The 17,301-nt window shown below is 41.8% G+C and overlaps 1 protein-coding gene across 1 annotated transcript in view; it reads right to left on the bottom strand.

Moving 5' to 3' along the window:
- LOC132206805 (scavenger receptor cysteine-rich type 1 protein M130-like) overlaps window positions 1–17,301 on the bottom strand; it is a 68,523-nt gene that overhangs the window by 17,641 nt on the left and 33,581 nt on the right. Inside the window, exons 10-14 of the mRNA XM_059641852.1 lie at window positions 14,785–15,243; window positions 14,384–14,701; window positions 13,931–14,047; window positions 12,464–12,571; window positions 10,976–11,089 (exon numbers count right to left, since the gene is read on the bottom strand). Of these exons, the coding sequence (XP_059497835.1) occupies window positions 10,976–11,089; window positions 12,464–12,571; window positions 13,931–14,047; window positions 14,384–14,701; window positions 14,785–15,243 (1,116 nt within the window). The remainder of the gene's footprint in view (window positions 1–10,975; window positions 11,090–12,463; window positions 12,572–13,930; window positions 14,048–14,383; window positions 14,702–14,784; window positions 15,244–17,301) is intronic.

The following is a 17,301-nucleotide window of genomic DNA, read 5'->3' as shown; positions in this document are numbered from 1 at the left end:
TGACAAAATTATCCTCTGTCTTCTATGGTCAGGCTAATTTTGTACCTAACTAGCCAATGCAATACCACAGATTCGGTATGGCTTAATCTTACAGATCAGGCTACAATGGAGACTTTGTGAAGTCCTTCAGCAAGGCCCTTTAGACCACCTCCACTGACTTACTCTCAGTAATCAACTTCGTCAATTCTCCAAAACACTTTACACATTTGGTCAGAAAAAAAAGTATCCTTCATAAACTCATGCTGATGATCCATAACTGGTGTGTTCTTCTGCAAATGTAATTAAATCCTGTGCCACAGAATTGGCTCTCCAATACCTTCCCTACTGCTGACATTAGGCTCAGTGGCCTACTATTTTCCACTTTATCCATCTTCTATTCTTGAACAAAGAAACAAGTTTAGCAGTTCTTTCGAGAACAAAGTGTAGAGCTGGATGAACACAGCAGGCTGAGCAGCATCAGTGGAGCAGGAAGGCTTACGCTTCGGGCCTAGACCCTTCTTCAGAATGTTTTTCCTGAATTTCTGAAGAAGGGTCTCGGTCCAAAATGTCAGCGTTCCTGCTTCTCCGATGCTGCTTGGCCAGCTGTGTGCATCCAGCTCTACGCCTTTTTCTATCATATTCTACAGCGTCTGCAGTTCCTACTGTCTCTTAGCTGTTCTTCAGACTTCTATGTGATCACCTGTGGTGAGAGAGAAAGTAAAATGTCTGTCGAGGCCCCTGAAATCATCCCACTTGACTACTTAATTATCCTGGGAAATATCCCATTAGACACTGGGGATTTATTTCATTTAATGCATTTTTTTCAGGATATCCAGCTCCTTCTCGGTATCGACATGCACTAGAAAATCAACAAACAAGGCTTTATTCAGAAGATAAAATATAATACATTTCTGATTCATTTGCTCGTCTTCAATTATCCAGGCATCTCGTTTTGAAAATCGGATCACATAAAACACAAAGAGTCCTTGGGATGGAACTGAGGTCGAAAGATCTTTTGCAAGAGTGAAATGGATGTTTTGCCAGTGTTGAGGGCAGAAAGCTTTTCCTTCAGAGTTTGATGATGCCTTACTTTAATTCAGCCAAAGAATCGAGCTGCTGGAGGATGCAGAAGGTGGAGTGCCATAAGTATGCGCCTGTTCGCATGTTCAGCGATGGGGAAGGAGCACAGCATTCGAATTTGCAAAGCTGACCTGCCAGCGTTGAGAAGAAAGGCCATGTTGTGGGATAAGAATGGGCGAAATCACATGACAAGTCTGCTTCAGAAATTAGATACCAGAAATTGAAAGTCACGAAGGGATCTACGAGAGGATCAAAACATCAGCCCTGCTAAATCCGAGTAGTCATCTTGAATCCATTGATAGAGTGGAGGATGTGAAGAGAGTAGAAGTGGGCATAAATTAGATTCTAATGGCTGACTCATACATGTATTTTGAGGAGGGAGGGGTTAAAGATAGAATGATTAACGAAGCTGAAATGACCAAGAGTCCTTCTTCAAATTGGGTGATAATTATGAAGATCTCACAATGCATAAATCCGAACATTTTCCAACTCTATTAGGAAAGAGTAATGCATTTTATCTGAGTAGTTTTCTCGGATATTGATGAAGATTTTTTTTTAAATTCAGATGTTCAAATTATGTTCATTTATTACATCGTTCAGAAAACAAGCTACCGAGGGTGTATTATAAACACATCATTGTGCAAGAAAAATACACTTTATCACTCATGTTATGACTTATTGTTCACTTATGAATGCAGAGAATAAAATTTTCCTGCCTCCCTTCCAATAGCGATTTACGTTCCAATTAGATTCCCTACAGTGGGGAAACAGGCCCTTCGGCCCAACAAGTCCACACCACCCGTTGCAGCATTCCACCTAGACCCATCCCTCTATAATCCACACACACCGCTGAACACTATGGGCAATTTAGCATGGCCAATCCACCTAACCCGCATATCTTTGGAATGTGGGAGGAAGCTGGAACACCTGGAGAAAACCCACGCAGACACAGGGAGAATATGCAAAATCCACACAGGCAGTTACCCGAGGCTGGAATCGAAGCCGGTTCCCTGGCACTGTGAGGCTGCAGTGCGAACCACTGAGTCACCATGCCAATTAATATATTTCAGGATTAAATGCGAATCAATCATCTCTGTAACTTTTATTTTATTTATCCAAATGGATTATATTAACTTAAATCAAAATTTACAAATCTGTATTTGTTTCAGATGAATAATTTGTCTTTTTTCCTGAAAATATTTAAAGCTGCTTTATTTATTTCAAAAGCATTTCTCAGCGTTATATTTAGAGCGTTAAGGAATTGACATAGTCCTTTTCCAGTTATTTTAGGTATTTGATTCAGTGGCCTTAACGTAAAATATTAGTGTTATGAAGGAAAAAATGTCCCATCATGCCACGAAATCAAAGTTGATTTTCAGAATTAAGCTTCTGCTCACATATTTCAGAGACAGGTCAATTCTAATATAACTCTGGCTAATGGTTAGCATAATTTTAAAATTTGGAGGACTAGGGACTGAAGGGTGTCAATTGTAGGGAGGCGCTGAATAGATTAGATTTTTTTTTCTCTTCCATTGAGGGTCGGAGGCTAGGATGTGATCATATCGAAGTTTATAAAATCATGAAGAGTACTTTGAACGGCCAAGGAGTTTTCCGTGAGTTGTGGGGAGGGAAAGCATCCAAAACTCGAGATCATAGGTTTAAGGTGAGAGGGGAAATAATTCAAAGGAATCTGCGATGTAATTGTTCCACGCAGAGGGTGATGCATGTCTGCAACAAGCTGTCTGAGAAAGCAATGGAGGCAGGTACAATTACAGCACTTAAAAGGCATGCAGATGGGTGTATGAATGGGAAGGGTTATAGGAATACTGGTCAAATGCTGACAAATGGGATCAGTTCAGATTGGAATGTCTGGTTGGTGTGGACAGTTTACACCTCTGCCGTGAAGGGCCTCCTTTCTCTTCACGAAGCTGCTTCTCTACTCGTTATCTTCTATTAACTCTGAGTAATACTTTTCTGGCGTTCTCCCACACTTCCTCTTTCTCAAATCCTAATCCAGGTGAAACCTCAATAATTATCAGCTGAGGCCTTACCAGCCAATTCGTGAAAAATCCCATGACTTCTTTGAGATGCCTTTTATTTAACTCAATGTTCAAAAGTAACTCGAAGATCTTATCAAAATAAATAAATAACCACTTCACAGAAATGAAAACTAAGATTTATTTTTTCCACCACTTCATAAACCAAGTTCTTGAATAACCACAATACATTGAGCATTTTGATCACAACTTCCCAGGTTAAGAAAATGAAAAAGTGATATCTAGATGAAACTACCATTCTTAACAATCATTTCTCCTTGTCACAATTATTTTCCTTGTCCGGGTTTTGCTTCAAGCATAAAAAATATGTTCACAGGAAGCACTCAGTGACTTCCCTACAATAATCATTTTTTCACTAGCTCATGCTGAACACAACATTTGTTTCCCACCATGTTCCCTCTTGTTCTATTATCCTGTGACACTGTATGGTTGAAACAATAAACTTGAAGGGAACATTGACACAGTTCTGTTGTGAAACGTCAGTAGGTCAGTTATGCAAAGTTGTCAGATATTATCGAATTTACACGACAGACGAAGGCCACTGGGCCCATTACATCCATACTAGAAATGTAGAAATGACGGCTCTAAATTGTTCTACAGTCGATGTCAAACTCAACTTCATTTTTTCTTTGCAGTTGACCATCCTTTGTTGTACTTTTAATTTTTAGCAGAAATGACAGGTTTGTCATTTGATTCCCAACTCGCACTGCACCAAGAAAAATGCAACTTTCATCAAAAGCCAATAAAAATGTTTCAGAATTATTTGTACCTGCATAACATGGAGTGTAACACAATGCAGGTTTCAGATTGCCAAAGCCACAGTCTGACATTCCTTACCTCAGTCAAGTTTATTGTTTCTTTCTGAACAACGTTCTGAAAGGATCCACCACAGTGGAACAATTCGAAATGAACGTCCAATACTCTTCATAGATGCTTATAAAGTTGGGTGCCTCTCTATTTGTCTTATGCAATGGTGATTTCAGTGGCAGATGACATCTAAGATCTGCGGTTCTGCCACATCCCGTTGTGAGTCGTGTTGGACAATTAAACAAATTGCTGAGGAAAGAGGCTACACAAGTATCCCCATTTTCAATGAGTCTTGTACATCAGTGCAAAAAATAAGTCTGACAGCAATCTGCAACCGTAAGTGCCGCATGGATGATCCATCTCGGCCTCCTCGAATAAGCATCACAGAAGGGGAGGCAACGGCATAGCGATGTTGTAGTTAAACTATTAATCCAGAAACTCAGCTAATGTTCTGAGGACCCGGGTTTGAATCCTGCGGCAGGAGATGGTGGAATTTGAATTCGATAAAAATGAATTTGGAATTCAGAGACTACAGATCGCCATGAAATTATTGTCAATTGTCAGGAAAACCTATCTGTTTCGCTAGTGTTCTTCAGGGAAGGAAATTTACCGTCCTCACCTGTCCTGGCCTACATATTACTCCAGCGTAATGCTGAATGTAATGGTGAAATGTAAAGTTGAAAACCATCAGTGGTTTCGACGAAGAAAGAGAGAGCAGCTCACAGTAGCATCAACAGACATACACACACACACAGACATGCAAACACACTCAAGTGGTTTGGTGATCATTCCAGTTGCCATGTGTTCCCCCAGAGTGAAGTATGCGTGGTCCCTTTGCAGGGAGAAAATGACCCGTCTTCGGGCAGTATTCCTGACATTATACACATTAAAAGAGCATTTCTATTGCAATTGTATCCAGGCACCTCCTGACAAATCGTCATGTTGCATTTATTTGTACTTTCTGCAGTTTTTAATGCCTTGTAATGTCCTCTTTTGAATTTAAGTGAGGAAGGAATTAAAAATTGGAGGGAGTGTGACTAGCACTGGATTTGTTCAACTTATTCTGTTCACATCTCAGGGGCAACAACATTCAGACTAAACTGCTTCGTATCTCCAAATATATTATTAGAAGTATGTAACGACTGTGTAACATGTGAGATTCTCAAACTTTCATGCCTCCTCCAAAACAACTTCCTCTTTTGTACTGGCAAAGGAAGACCGCCAGAGGGTGGGATTGTTTCAATTTTAATAAACAACGGAGCAAAAGATAGACACCGAGCCTTTGATTCCTGACTTCTGGATTGATACATTTAAACTTCCCTCGAGGACAAATTTGTGCTGGCTATTCTGGCCACAGCCATAGACGCATAAATGCATAGAAAGACAGATGGATACACACATTAACATGAACATCAGCTTTGTATCAGTGTCAACAAAAGACGGACAGTCAGAGAGAAGGGGAGCAGGGAATTAATGCGATTTCAGTGGATTCGCGCTCAAAATAACAGAGGGACCATTGCACAGAGACACAGGAGCAGACATACTTCCAGCATCTCATTTCTTTTTTTTTTCACTTCATCTCTTTAAATTTCACCATTACATTCACCGTTGCTCGAGTAATACGTAGGCCAGGCCAGATGAGGATGGTAGTTTTCCTTCCCTGAAGGACATTAATGAAACAGATGGGTTTTCCCAACAATTGGAAATAATTGTCCATCCCTGTCTTCCTTCACTGCCAATATTTCTTATCGAAATATTGCCCCAAATATCTTCCCCTCAATTATTGCACACCTCCAAAATGTTGCCCCCTGTCCAATTTTGGCATCCACTCCCAAATTTGTGCTCGCCTAAGCAGTTATTCCCCCAATCCAATCTGCCGATTTTGCACCACACCTTGTGTGGGATCCCACAGCTGCACCCTGCTGTCTCGTCAATGATAAATTTTCTCAACTGTCATTTTTTGGGTCTTTTTTTGGACGTTTAGAGCATATGAGGACACTTCTAACAGTGAGAAGTCAAACTGGTGAAGCTATCAAATCAGCTTACTTGCATGACAAACAATGTTGGTAGCAAGCTACAGGCAGAGCTCAACAATCCCGATCAAAAAACGAACAGTCAAACACATGAACAGGCATTTCAGCCTACCAAGAATATTATTGCATAGGGCGCATTTCTAAACAAAATGATTTCTGTTTCTACGTGACCGTATACCTTTCATCTCTACCTCTTTATATATCTGCCGATCTGGCACTGAAAACCATGTCCCCTCGCAAGTGGCATTTCTACCCTACATTAAAAAGAACTTCGACTGTATATTATGTCATTGCCTCTCATCAATCTGTGAACTTCTATCAGGCTGCCACTCAGCCTCAGATGTCAAATTACAATAAATTAAGTTTATCCACGGAGCTTTCCTCGGAGATGATACCCTCGAAAGCAGGTAACATACTGATAAGGCCAGGCGGCGTCAGAGGAGCAAGAAAGTTGACGTTTCGGGTCAGGAAACTTCGTCAGAAAACCCAACCTGAAATGTTAACTTTCCTGCTCCTGTGATGCTGACTGGCCTGTTGTGTTCCTCCAGCCTCCACACTGTGCTATCTCTGATTCCAGCATCAGCAGTTCTTACTATCGCTGAACAACATTATAAAATGTTTCTGCAGCGTCTCCGAAGCTTCGACATCATTTTGGACATGCGGCAATCAGAATTATAGGAAATATAGACAAATGGGCGATGATGGGATAGTGAAGGGGGATGGGCTTAGATTACTTCACAGGTCAGAACAACATCGAGGGCCGAAGGGCCTGTTCTGCGCTCTATAGTTCTACGTTCTATGTTCTAATATTGTACGTGTTCTACCTAGGTTTCGATAGCAAGCACCCTGACATGAAAAGTAACTCTATCCCTTGAACAATAATAAGAAGCATTCCATGAGCCTTCTTGCCTGTATTGCCACTTTCTGGAAACTGCTGACTTGTACTCTGAGATTCCTTTGTACCATAGTGGTTCCAAGATTTCTGATATTTCGTGTGTACTTGCCTCCTGCATTAAGCCTTCCACGAAATACATACACAAACGCAATTACATTCATTCCACAGACAAAGTTACACGACCAAAGATAGTTACGCCCATTCTCACTCACTGACACTCGCGCACGTTCACAGAAACACAGACAACTGCGATCACATTCCCACTCCCTGAGGCTCAAACACATTCACTGTGGGACTGACGTCAATAAACAGACACAGAATTCCAAAATAAACATGAAATCACTGCATTTTTTATTGATGAAACTCAATTTCCACTGTGCATCACCAGTAACAGAAATATTCAGAACTCTTCAATAAGGTTTAAGCCCTCCTTCATGGCAGATGAAAAAGCAAAGCAGTTACAAATCAAACTCCTTAAAAGACTTCATTGATAAGCGATTGGTACTTCAAACCCAATACAGGATCAATTAATCCAAACAGAGAAATGAATTACATGATGAATACACACACATAAAAGAAGAGCATAATACATTCCATTTACTGCCCCTTTTAAGTGATCACATAAAAAGGAGGCATACAAATATTGTAGTTTAATGCAATGTAAATGCCAATGATTACAATCAAATGCCGTTTATTTTGAGAAAAAGAAAGAAGTATTCAGTATCTTGGATTTGATTCTGGACGACGTCTCACCATATAATCTGTCTCAGCACGTCCTATGATGAAATAGATTGTAACATTAACCTGAAATGATAAAGAATGGAGTATGAGTTCACTGGAGGTCATGTGGCCTGTGACTCTGTTGACAGCACACGAACCTATCATTCCGCAACTGAAGGTCACACCCCATGGGCTAGTGAAATTGACTATGTCTGCCTCTGCAATGCCAGGTTGAGGAAGGGCCGTATTTCAAAAGGGACATTGATGTGTGCCTCTATCTGCGTTCTCAGCTAAATGCAAGGGACCCCCCTTGACTCTATCTTGTCGAGTAGCAGAGATGTGGGCAGTACGTGATCACTCAGGCAATGTTTATTCCACAATCAAAAAACTTACAACTTAGATGATTCGCGGCATAATAATCCATCGTATAGACTAAAAAATAAACGCTATGCTTTCTATGATGAGATTCAATATTACATAATGCACAATACATCTCAATTCTAGGGCCTGTCATTGAGTGCAAAGCATGAGAAACATTGGAACTCATCAGAAGAGTTCGCTCTGATTGGTTTGATCTATTTGCAGTAAAATTTTCTATCACACTTTCAACCCATATCAATATGAAAGGTACCATTGATGTATGTGTTACCAGAAGGGAAAAGGATGGATTTACTGAGCAGGTATCGGAGGGAACACTGTAAGACCATCCATTGTATAGGATGCCCAGAGCTGCGATGATTGAAGTATGATTTAACTCGTTTGAGAGCTGTACAATGGCTGGTGAGGAGTTAGGAGAATTACCTGGCCATGTGAAAAACTGTGTCATGCTAACTTCAAATCATATGGTACAAAAATGCCCTGTTGGCTCATTGCCTGTGTGCTACACAAAGCTAAGCCACTATCTGTACAAGTTTCATGTTCCTGCAACATGACCATAGCTTTCAATTTCATAACACATCAAGTGTTCATACAATTATGTTTTAAACGTTTTGAGAGATCCCACTTGAACTACCTCATAGGAATTGCATGCCAGGTACACAATGTTTTTCTGTTCCTCTCCCCTCTAAACTTCCTGTCGTTCTCTTTTCACTTATGTCCTCCTTGTTATTGACTTTTCAGTCAGGTTGATAAGAATTTTCAGAGGGAGTTAGGAATTCATTTGTGACTTTGATAAGGTATCTTCAAATATTGTAAAGGGTGAAACCAAACTTGTAGAAATTGAATATATACTATTATGTTTCATTCTTGGCAGAGATTAGCATGAAGTGATGTTAAAGAGGGAAAGGAACCAGAGTGGATGCAGTTGTGTGGTTGGAAATGTCGTAAACAATACCTTTCGGAGAAGATATCTCAGAAAATGAGAAACGACCTCACTTGGGGGCTAGAGATAGAATGAGGCAATGTGATCACTAACGAAGCTAGGAACTTTGAATTAAATTTGTTTAAACAGCCTGTCGGCTATGCGCAATTGGCTGAGTGGCTGATGACATCGTTTAGATTTTGTTGACAATGATGCCCATGAGTTATAGCCATTTACAATATTTAAGTCATTGACACTTATTAGACGTCGGAAATTACTACATGTGCAGTTACACAGAACAACACGTCAAACCAAACTCTCCTTTATATTTAAAAACTTAATATCCCCTCCGTCTGTCTTCCCAATCAGCACCAACAACTGCAACAGTTGAAATGTCGAAAACTTAAAAGCCTACGTTCCATATTTTCCAGTCAAGCAATTTGTGATCGATTGACAGAGTAGTTTTGTGGACTTGTAATTCACTGTTTGATAAACACAGTTTTGGCTATTCAAAGAGCTGACAACCACGCAGTGTCTCAATGACTTCGAAATTTTCTTTTTTTTGAAGAATCAATTCTTCATTGTCTTGAAATAGACATTCCTGTCCAGTATTGCAGCACTTTCACATTGGCAGCTTGGGGAACAAACCTCTGATTAGAACATAGAACAGCACAGCACAACACAGACCCTTTGGCCCACGATGTTGTGCCAACCTGTTATCCCAAGAACATAAATATTCTCTGAATGTTCTTCTTAGATTTTCAGAAAACACAAAATTGATAACAGAATGGAAAGTAATTAAGGCACTGCGAACATATACAGTTCTGGTTAAGATGACAGCAACTGTAATTAAGGTGAGAGTATCTGTGATACTACTCACCAACTTCTTGTTTTTGTCAGTGAGAGGGTTTCGTTAGGATCAATGTCCAGTTGTGACTGGCCATCCAGAGATTCAGCGACTTCAAGCTCAATGTCACGGTAATTGTCACAAAATGGATCTTGGAGAAAAGATAATTATCACTGGCACAAACTGTAAGCCACAACACCAAGAGCCAGAAGAGGAAATGCCAACTGGAATACAACACTTGCATGGGAAGGTGGGATTAGAAGAGTGAGTTAGTTCAGAGGACATCAGGAGCACAGCGTGAGCAAAGATCAGCAGCAAATTTGGACGTTTTCTTGAGAAATTTGAAGGCAAAGTGAATCTGATCGAATTCTCCAAGATATTAAAGGGAGGCGGGGAAGCATAGATAAATATGAAATGCTTTCAATTGTCAGAGACTCTGCTTTTTGGATTTATGGCCAGGCCGGTCAGCGGATACCATGGAAGCCAAAAAGCTGCGACTGATTTTGAATTATCTTCCTCAAAAAGCAGTTAGTGTTTATTTCAGATCCGAATTTTAAATAGGGAAGAGTTTTTCTTTGTTAATCAAAGGTATTAATCGATGTAAGCCAAAGGCAGGTATCTGTATTTAAGCCAAACAACAGACATCATAACCTCATCGAATGACAAAAGAGGTTCTATGGGTAGAATGGTTACATCTGTTCCACAATTCATATACTTTCCTAGGAGCTGATAACACTGAGGGATATTCAGAATTGTGCTGCAGGAAATGATGAAGGATATATCTGAGGTAGATTGAATGAAACTTTTCTCTCTGATGAAGCGATCAACGATCGGATCATAGATTTCGGGGAATGGAAGGGAGAATTAAAGAGAATGTGAGGAAAATTACTATCACTCAGAAGCTGTTGGGAATCTGGGATTCACCGTCTCCAGGGTGTTGGGCAAAAGAAGTCAATTATACAAGGAGTACATAATGACACATTTGTGATGCTAAGCCATTTAAGGCTGCGGGTCATGTGCTTGTAAATGGGATTAGAATAGGAAGGATGTTGTTTGTCACAGACACGGAGTCGATGGACATTTTCCTTGAGCATGTGATACCAATCTAGCGACTTTCTTTTTAACTGGCACTGCTGATGAAACAGTTAATGGTGACAGTGTCATCCTCAGTCTTGTGAGAGTTGCCATCTTTAAATTTGGAACTGTAGTGGGAGTGAGGGATGGAAGTGAGCTGACAGAAAATGAGCACATACAAACCTGGAATGCTGTTGGAGATCACCTCAGGATTTTCTGATCCCAGATTATTATCACTCAAGCTGTCGCTTGTGTAGTATTCAACGCGATTGAGTGAGTCAATGGAAGCAGAAATTACTAGAAAAAAAATACAAAAATGAAGAGTGACTCCCAACATCAATCTCCTAGTTAAGCCATTATCCTTGAGAATTGTATTGAGGCGAAATTTGCTCAACCAGATGTTGGTGACTCTGTGGAACGCGTTGATCCAGATTACTAAGTAGTAAATTTAAAATAGAGACGGAGCGGCTATTTATTGATAAGGGGATTAGAATTTCTAGGAAGAAGTCAGAAAAGTACTTTGAGGAATATATCGGTCAAAATAGAATGGCAGAAGAGATTCAATGTAACAAATAACCTAAACTTGCTCATCAATCACCGAGACATATGGGCTATGGTTTCATGCTTTGTGTTCTTAATTGAATGTGAAAATGGGAAGCATTATTGTTTCATCGTGCCTGCAGCAATAACTGGAGAATTTTCAATACAACCTACTATGGGAAAGCATTCAATAGGCAGAATGGGGTGATTTAACATAAAGTGAAATGCAAAATCACTGTGATGTGAGATGGGAAACAAACTTTAATCTGCATATCGAACAGTCACTTTCACAGACTGTACATTTAATGACTTAATTTAGAATTTCAACTACTAGTTCAGAGTTCACCAGAAACTGAACTAAACGTCCTTTAGATTCCCCAGTAACATCCTTCATTGTGTCTGATTTGCTTTATAGGATGATTATTTCTGTGACAATATACTCATTTCCTGAATCTGGTGAATATTATTTTTCTGGTTATTTTTATGTGTCATTCCTGAGAATGCTTCATTTAATTGTTTCTCAGTTCAAAAATATAATCAATCATTTCAATTATGATCATAAAATGATTCTTCTCTGTTTTATTTCGACGATATGTATGTCAAGATCAAAACTGCCCCTTTTTACTTTAAATCTATTTTTTGCCTGACTTCACTTTACCCTATCACCAGCCTCAGCAGGCAGGCGCAATGTACAGAAGGGTTTCCGCCTGTACTGTTTACACTTCTGTGATTTTTCACATTTGTTTTCTTATCAATTCCTCAATTTCCTCTGCAATTCTATGTACTGTGTAACTGAGACTTGTGACAAAGTTTATAAAACTTCACAATCAATCAGTATTTATTGTTCAGATATCAAAAGGAGACAGAGTGAATCCGGTGTCATATATAAAAGGATAGTTCCGTTCGTATTTACTAACACAGGTCAGACATAATCTATCCGGAATGAAGGCCAGTGGGAATTATCAAACTGTTATTCTTCCTCGATCTAAAACAAACTGGATTCATTCGCTATGCTGGCTTCCTTCACATGAGGGCAGAGATTTGACAAATAATCACGTTCACTGATCACTGAAATTGAAGGGAGGCCATACTTATCCAGTAGTGACTCACTATGAAGGAGACAGGATATACCTGGTCCATATTCGTGATCCGTCTTCTTGCCAGAGGGAATATTCTCAATTTCTTCGTAAATTCCTTGGTACAAACCAAGACTTGAGTCTCTGTTACCAGTGCAAAGGCCTGTTGAAGAAAGGATAGACAGGTTAGCATTTGCAGCTGAACTCTCGCAGCAACACTGAGTTTATTTCTGAAGCAGCATTAGTGTGAAGCTCTGATAGTTCATGCAAGGCAGAAGAAGAGAATACAGACACAACATTGGCTGATCAGTGAGGGCAGCGCCCGTGTAGAAAATGAAGTGGACACGCCATGATTAATCGTCATGTCTGATCATTTTGTGAAACTTCCTCTGTTAAACACAGAGGTTGTTGTGTGTTTGGTTTGGAAGCATATTGTCAGTTCTGTTCGAATTAGAAGCCATCACCTCAGATGCAAATATTCATTCGAAAACAAAAATCATCTCGTCATTCTGTATGAGGCAGTAAATGTCAGTGGGCATGGAAATTGCATCAGACATGGAAAAAATGGTAAATATCTTTAATTTATGGAGGATAAATAGACAGCAAACCTCGACGACTCTGAAAAGGTTACAAGTAAACATTCAGGAGAGAGGTGCCAGTCAAAAAATACTTAGATAACAGCAAATTTAACAGTATTTGAATGTTGAGGTGACTCAAAAGTATAATTGTCGTCATTCGTTGGAAATAATAGCATGAGGCAAATGAATTGAGAGCATCATTGACATTGAAAGCCGTAAACAAAGTGTAGACTTTTGATTGCTGCATATGAGCCAAAGTAAAAAGTGTGGAAAATGATGATTGCTCGTGTTGACCGTCATTGCCCTCTCGTGGAACATCGTTCCCAGGCAAATGTTTATCAATATTTTAATGGCCAGTCAAGGGAAATCATTTGTTTGATGACTGAAAGTAAATATAAAAAGGTGCTTAGTGCTCTCACTGATCTTAGTTTCCGGTAGCAGCAACCAGAAACACATTGACTGTTGAGGAAAACTAACCGATGAATAAGCAATTATAGGAAGTGGGCAGACCTCTCACTGAAATTCAAAGATGCATCGCTACAAATAACTACTTGTTCTGGAGTTTCGTCTTCAGGGTAATTATGGATAACTATTCATTCTTTACATTTCCTTCCCATTGATAATAATTTGGTACAACACCACGTTAAACGTTAAGTCTGTTTCTCTCCAGAGGTACTGAAGGATTTGATGAATATTAGATGCAATTTACATCTCCTTTTAGCTTCAAACAGTTCTCATTAAAGTATTGTATCCTTGTCTCAAATTTAAGTGTTACATTTTAGTGGGTAAAGCCCATTGAAGAAACCAAGTGGCAAGAAATGGCTTTGTACTCGTCCACATCTGGACCAACTGGTGGAAAAGTGCAAAACAATCTATGGCTCCAACACCTTAATGAACAAGAAAACTGACTAAGTGCCTACTCTTACGGTCAATGTGAGGCTCACCTTTCATTTGCAATTTTCTCCGCATTACCATGAGCAGTGCGATCAAATCAAAGATTAACAGAACTCCCAACGTTAAGGAGACGACAACAGGAATGGAGGAAGATTCACGTTCCTGTCCTTAAAGAGATTATAGCGAATTTCACTGTAGTTAGAGGCTGCATTGTATAATTTCAAAGAATTCATTAATGAGAAAACACTGGCATTAGTTACAATTTCGTGAAAATGCCAGCAGCATTCATGCCATTAATAGGAAACTAATGTTAACGCAAAATTAATAATAAGACCATTATAAATACCCGCAGGTCGAGGTGAAGCGGAAGTCTGCGTCAAACAGGATTCTGCGGAAGAAGTTGCACAAATATTCATGAAGAAATTTAATTCAGGAAGATAAATGGAAGTATTACTTTGCAATGTTAGAAATCACTGATCTGCGCCAGTCAGCGTCGTCCTCACCTGAACAGACCACACTGGCAATTTTATTGCGATTACACTCCTTTTGGGCTGGTGCTTGGAAGAGACAGTTGGACAGAGATGATTCACTTCCCTTGCATTTCACATCATTCTGCCAGATCACACGTTCACCGTGGGGGACGGCGATCTCTCCTTGGGCAGATAGGGCGAAACCACATCTCAGTTGTCTGCAGACAACATTGGCATCAGTTATATCCCAGAAGTCACCACACAATGTGCCCCAGCGTTCATCGCACATGATCTCCACTCTCCCTGAACAGTTGCTGCTGCCTCCATTCAGGCGCACGTTACTTAGCGAATCTGTGGCACAGAATGGATTATTATTGAAAGTCGCACAAATCAGAAATATCATTCTGAGAGAACGCACATTCAAGAAGTCAAACCTGATTGTTGGTGGCAGGAAGTTGAACTGAGGAGCTGGTCCTTCATCGCATCGCTCTCTGTTAAGAAGAGAAACATGCTGACTCGACTAGAAATTTGTGCTTCAAATGACACCTGACCATTGAGAACGTTTGTAGAGTTACCTGAACAAACAACACCGGCATCTTCCGTGTGTTTACAGTTGTGTTGTCCCCACGGATCTCTCTGACATTGCCACAGGGTCGACTCGTCTGAAAGGCATTCTATCTCATCAAGCCAAATCGGACCTGTTCCTGCTCCAAATACCTGAGCTTCATCTTCAATGGACTGGAGGGCACCGCAGTGCAACTGTTTACAAATCACTTCCGCATCGTGGTAATCCAGACTTTCCGAGCACACTGTCCCCCAGGTCTCATTGTAGAACACTTCCACTCTCCCCTCACAGCGATGTTTTCCATTCACCAGCCGTATCTCCTTGTGCTCTGTTCGTACAGCAACAGATATCCAATTCATAGTTTGTTTATGTCTTTGGTGCATTGCTGTGACTGTCCTTTGATATTCAGCTCTGTTCTTCTAAATGTATATGCTACAGGAGATGCCTTTTAAACGATTGGAAGAAGCTACAGAAATAAAAAATAGAGGCAGCGCAGAAGATGCATCCCTCACGGAGTTTTAAAAGTCATGCAGCAAGGAACTATAAGAATCTTGAAAGGATTGAGAATGCGAATTTGCAGAGAGAAGAAACTGACAGCAGACAAATCGCCTGAGGTCAAAGTTGCTTATCAGATTTTCAGAAGAGTGGAAGAGGAATCTAATGGCACTTGGACTGATGTTACGGATGTTTAATATTGGGAGAATCAATTCGGATTTGGTAACTACGAGACAATTGCAAATGTTCGAATGACAAACAGAGTTATGGAGTATGGTAGAGGAGATAATGGGAACTGCAGATGCTGGAGATTCCAAGATAATAAAATGTGAGGCTCGATGAACACAGCAGGCCAAGCAGCATCTCAGGAGCACAAAAGCTGACGTTTCGGGCCTAGACCCTTCATCAGAGAGGGGGATGGGGGGAGGGAACTGGAATAAATAGGGAGAGAGGGGGAGGCGGACCGAAGATGGAGAGCAAAGAAGATAGGTGGAGAGGGTGTAGGTGGGGAGGTAGGGAGGGGATAGGTCAGTCCAGGGAAGACGGACAGGTCAAGGAGGTGGGATGAGGTTAGTAGGTAGCTGGGGGTGCGGCTGGGGGTGGGAGGAAGGGATGGGTGAGAGGAAGAACCAGTCCTGAGCAAGGGGCTCACCTTTGTCCCCCTACAACCACACATCAACGAATACCTTTCACGGTCGGACATAGAGCAGTTTTTCCGCCGTCTTCGCCTGCATGCCTACTTCTTCAACCGGGAACCCAACCCTCCTTCCACTGACCCCTTCACCCGCTTCCAACACAAGTCCTCCTCCTGGACACCACCCCCAGGCCTCCTACCCTCCCTCGACCTCTTCATCTCCAACTGCCGTCGAGACATTAACCGCCTCAACCTCTCCACCCCTCTCACCCACTCCAACCTCTCCCCCGCAGAACGGGCAGCCCTCCGCTCCCTCCGCTCCAACCCCAACCTCACAATCAAACCCGCAGACAAGGGTGGCGCAGTGGTAGTATGGCGTACTGACCTCTACATCGCCGAGGCCAGACGCCAACTCTCCGACACCACCTCCTACCGCCTCCTCGATCATGACCCCACACCCGAGCACCAAACCATCATCTCCAACACCATTCATGACCTCATCACCTCAGGGGACCTCCCACCCACAGCCTCCAACCTCATTGTTCCCCAACCCCGCACGGCCCGTTTCTATCTCCTTCCCAAAATCCACAAACCTGCCTGCCCTGGTCGACCCATCGTCTCAGCCTGCTCCTGCCCCACCGAACTCATCTCCACCTATCTGGACTCCATTTTCTCCCCTTTGGTCCAGGAACTCCCCACCTATGTCCGTGACACCACCCACGCCCTCCACCTCCTCCAGGACTTCCAATTCCCTGGCCCCCAACACCTCATATTCACCATGGACGTCCAGTCCCTGTACACCTGCATTCCGCATGGAGATGGCCTCAAGGCCCTCCGCTTCTTCCTGTCCCGCAGGCCCGACCAGGCCCCCTCCATCGACACTCTCATCCGCCTAGCGGAACTCGTCCTCACACTCAACAACTTCTCTTTTGACTCCTCCCACTTCCTACAGACTAAGGGGGTGGCCATGGGCACCCGCATGGGCCCCAGCTATGCCTGCCTCTTTGTAGGTTACGTGGAACAGTCCATCTTCCGCACCTACACAGGCCCCAAACCCCACCTCTTCCTCCGGTACATTGATGACTGTATCGGCGCCGCCTCTTGCTCCCCAGAGGAGCTCGAACAGTTCATCCACTTCACCAACACCTTCCACCCCGACCTTCAGTTCACCTGGGCCATCTCCAGCACATCCCTCACCTTCCTGGACCTCTCAGTCTCCATCTCAGGCAACCAGCTTGTAACTGATGTCCATTTCAA

This window comes from Stegostoma tigrinum, chromosome 43, assembly GCF_030684315.1.
Source record: "Stegostoma tigrinum isolate sSteTig4 chromosome 43, sSteTig4.hap1, whole genome shotgun sequence".
In the NCBI taxonomy this organism is placed as follows: Eukaryota; Metazoa; Chordata; class Chondrichthyes; order Orectolobiformes; family Stegostomatidae; genus Stegostoma; species Stegostoma tigrinum.
The sequence above is the reverse complement of the archived record's forward strand: the minus strand, read 5'-3'. Positions and strand labels throughout refer to the sequence as shown.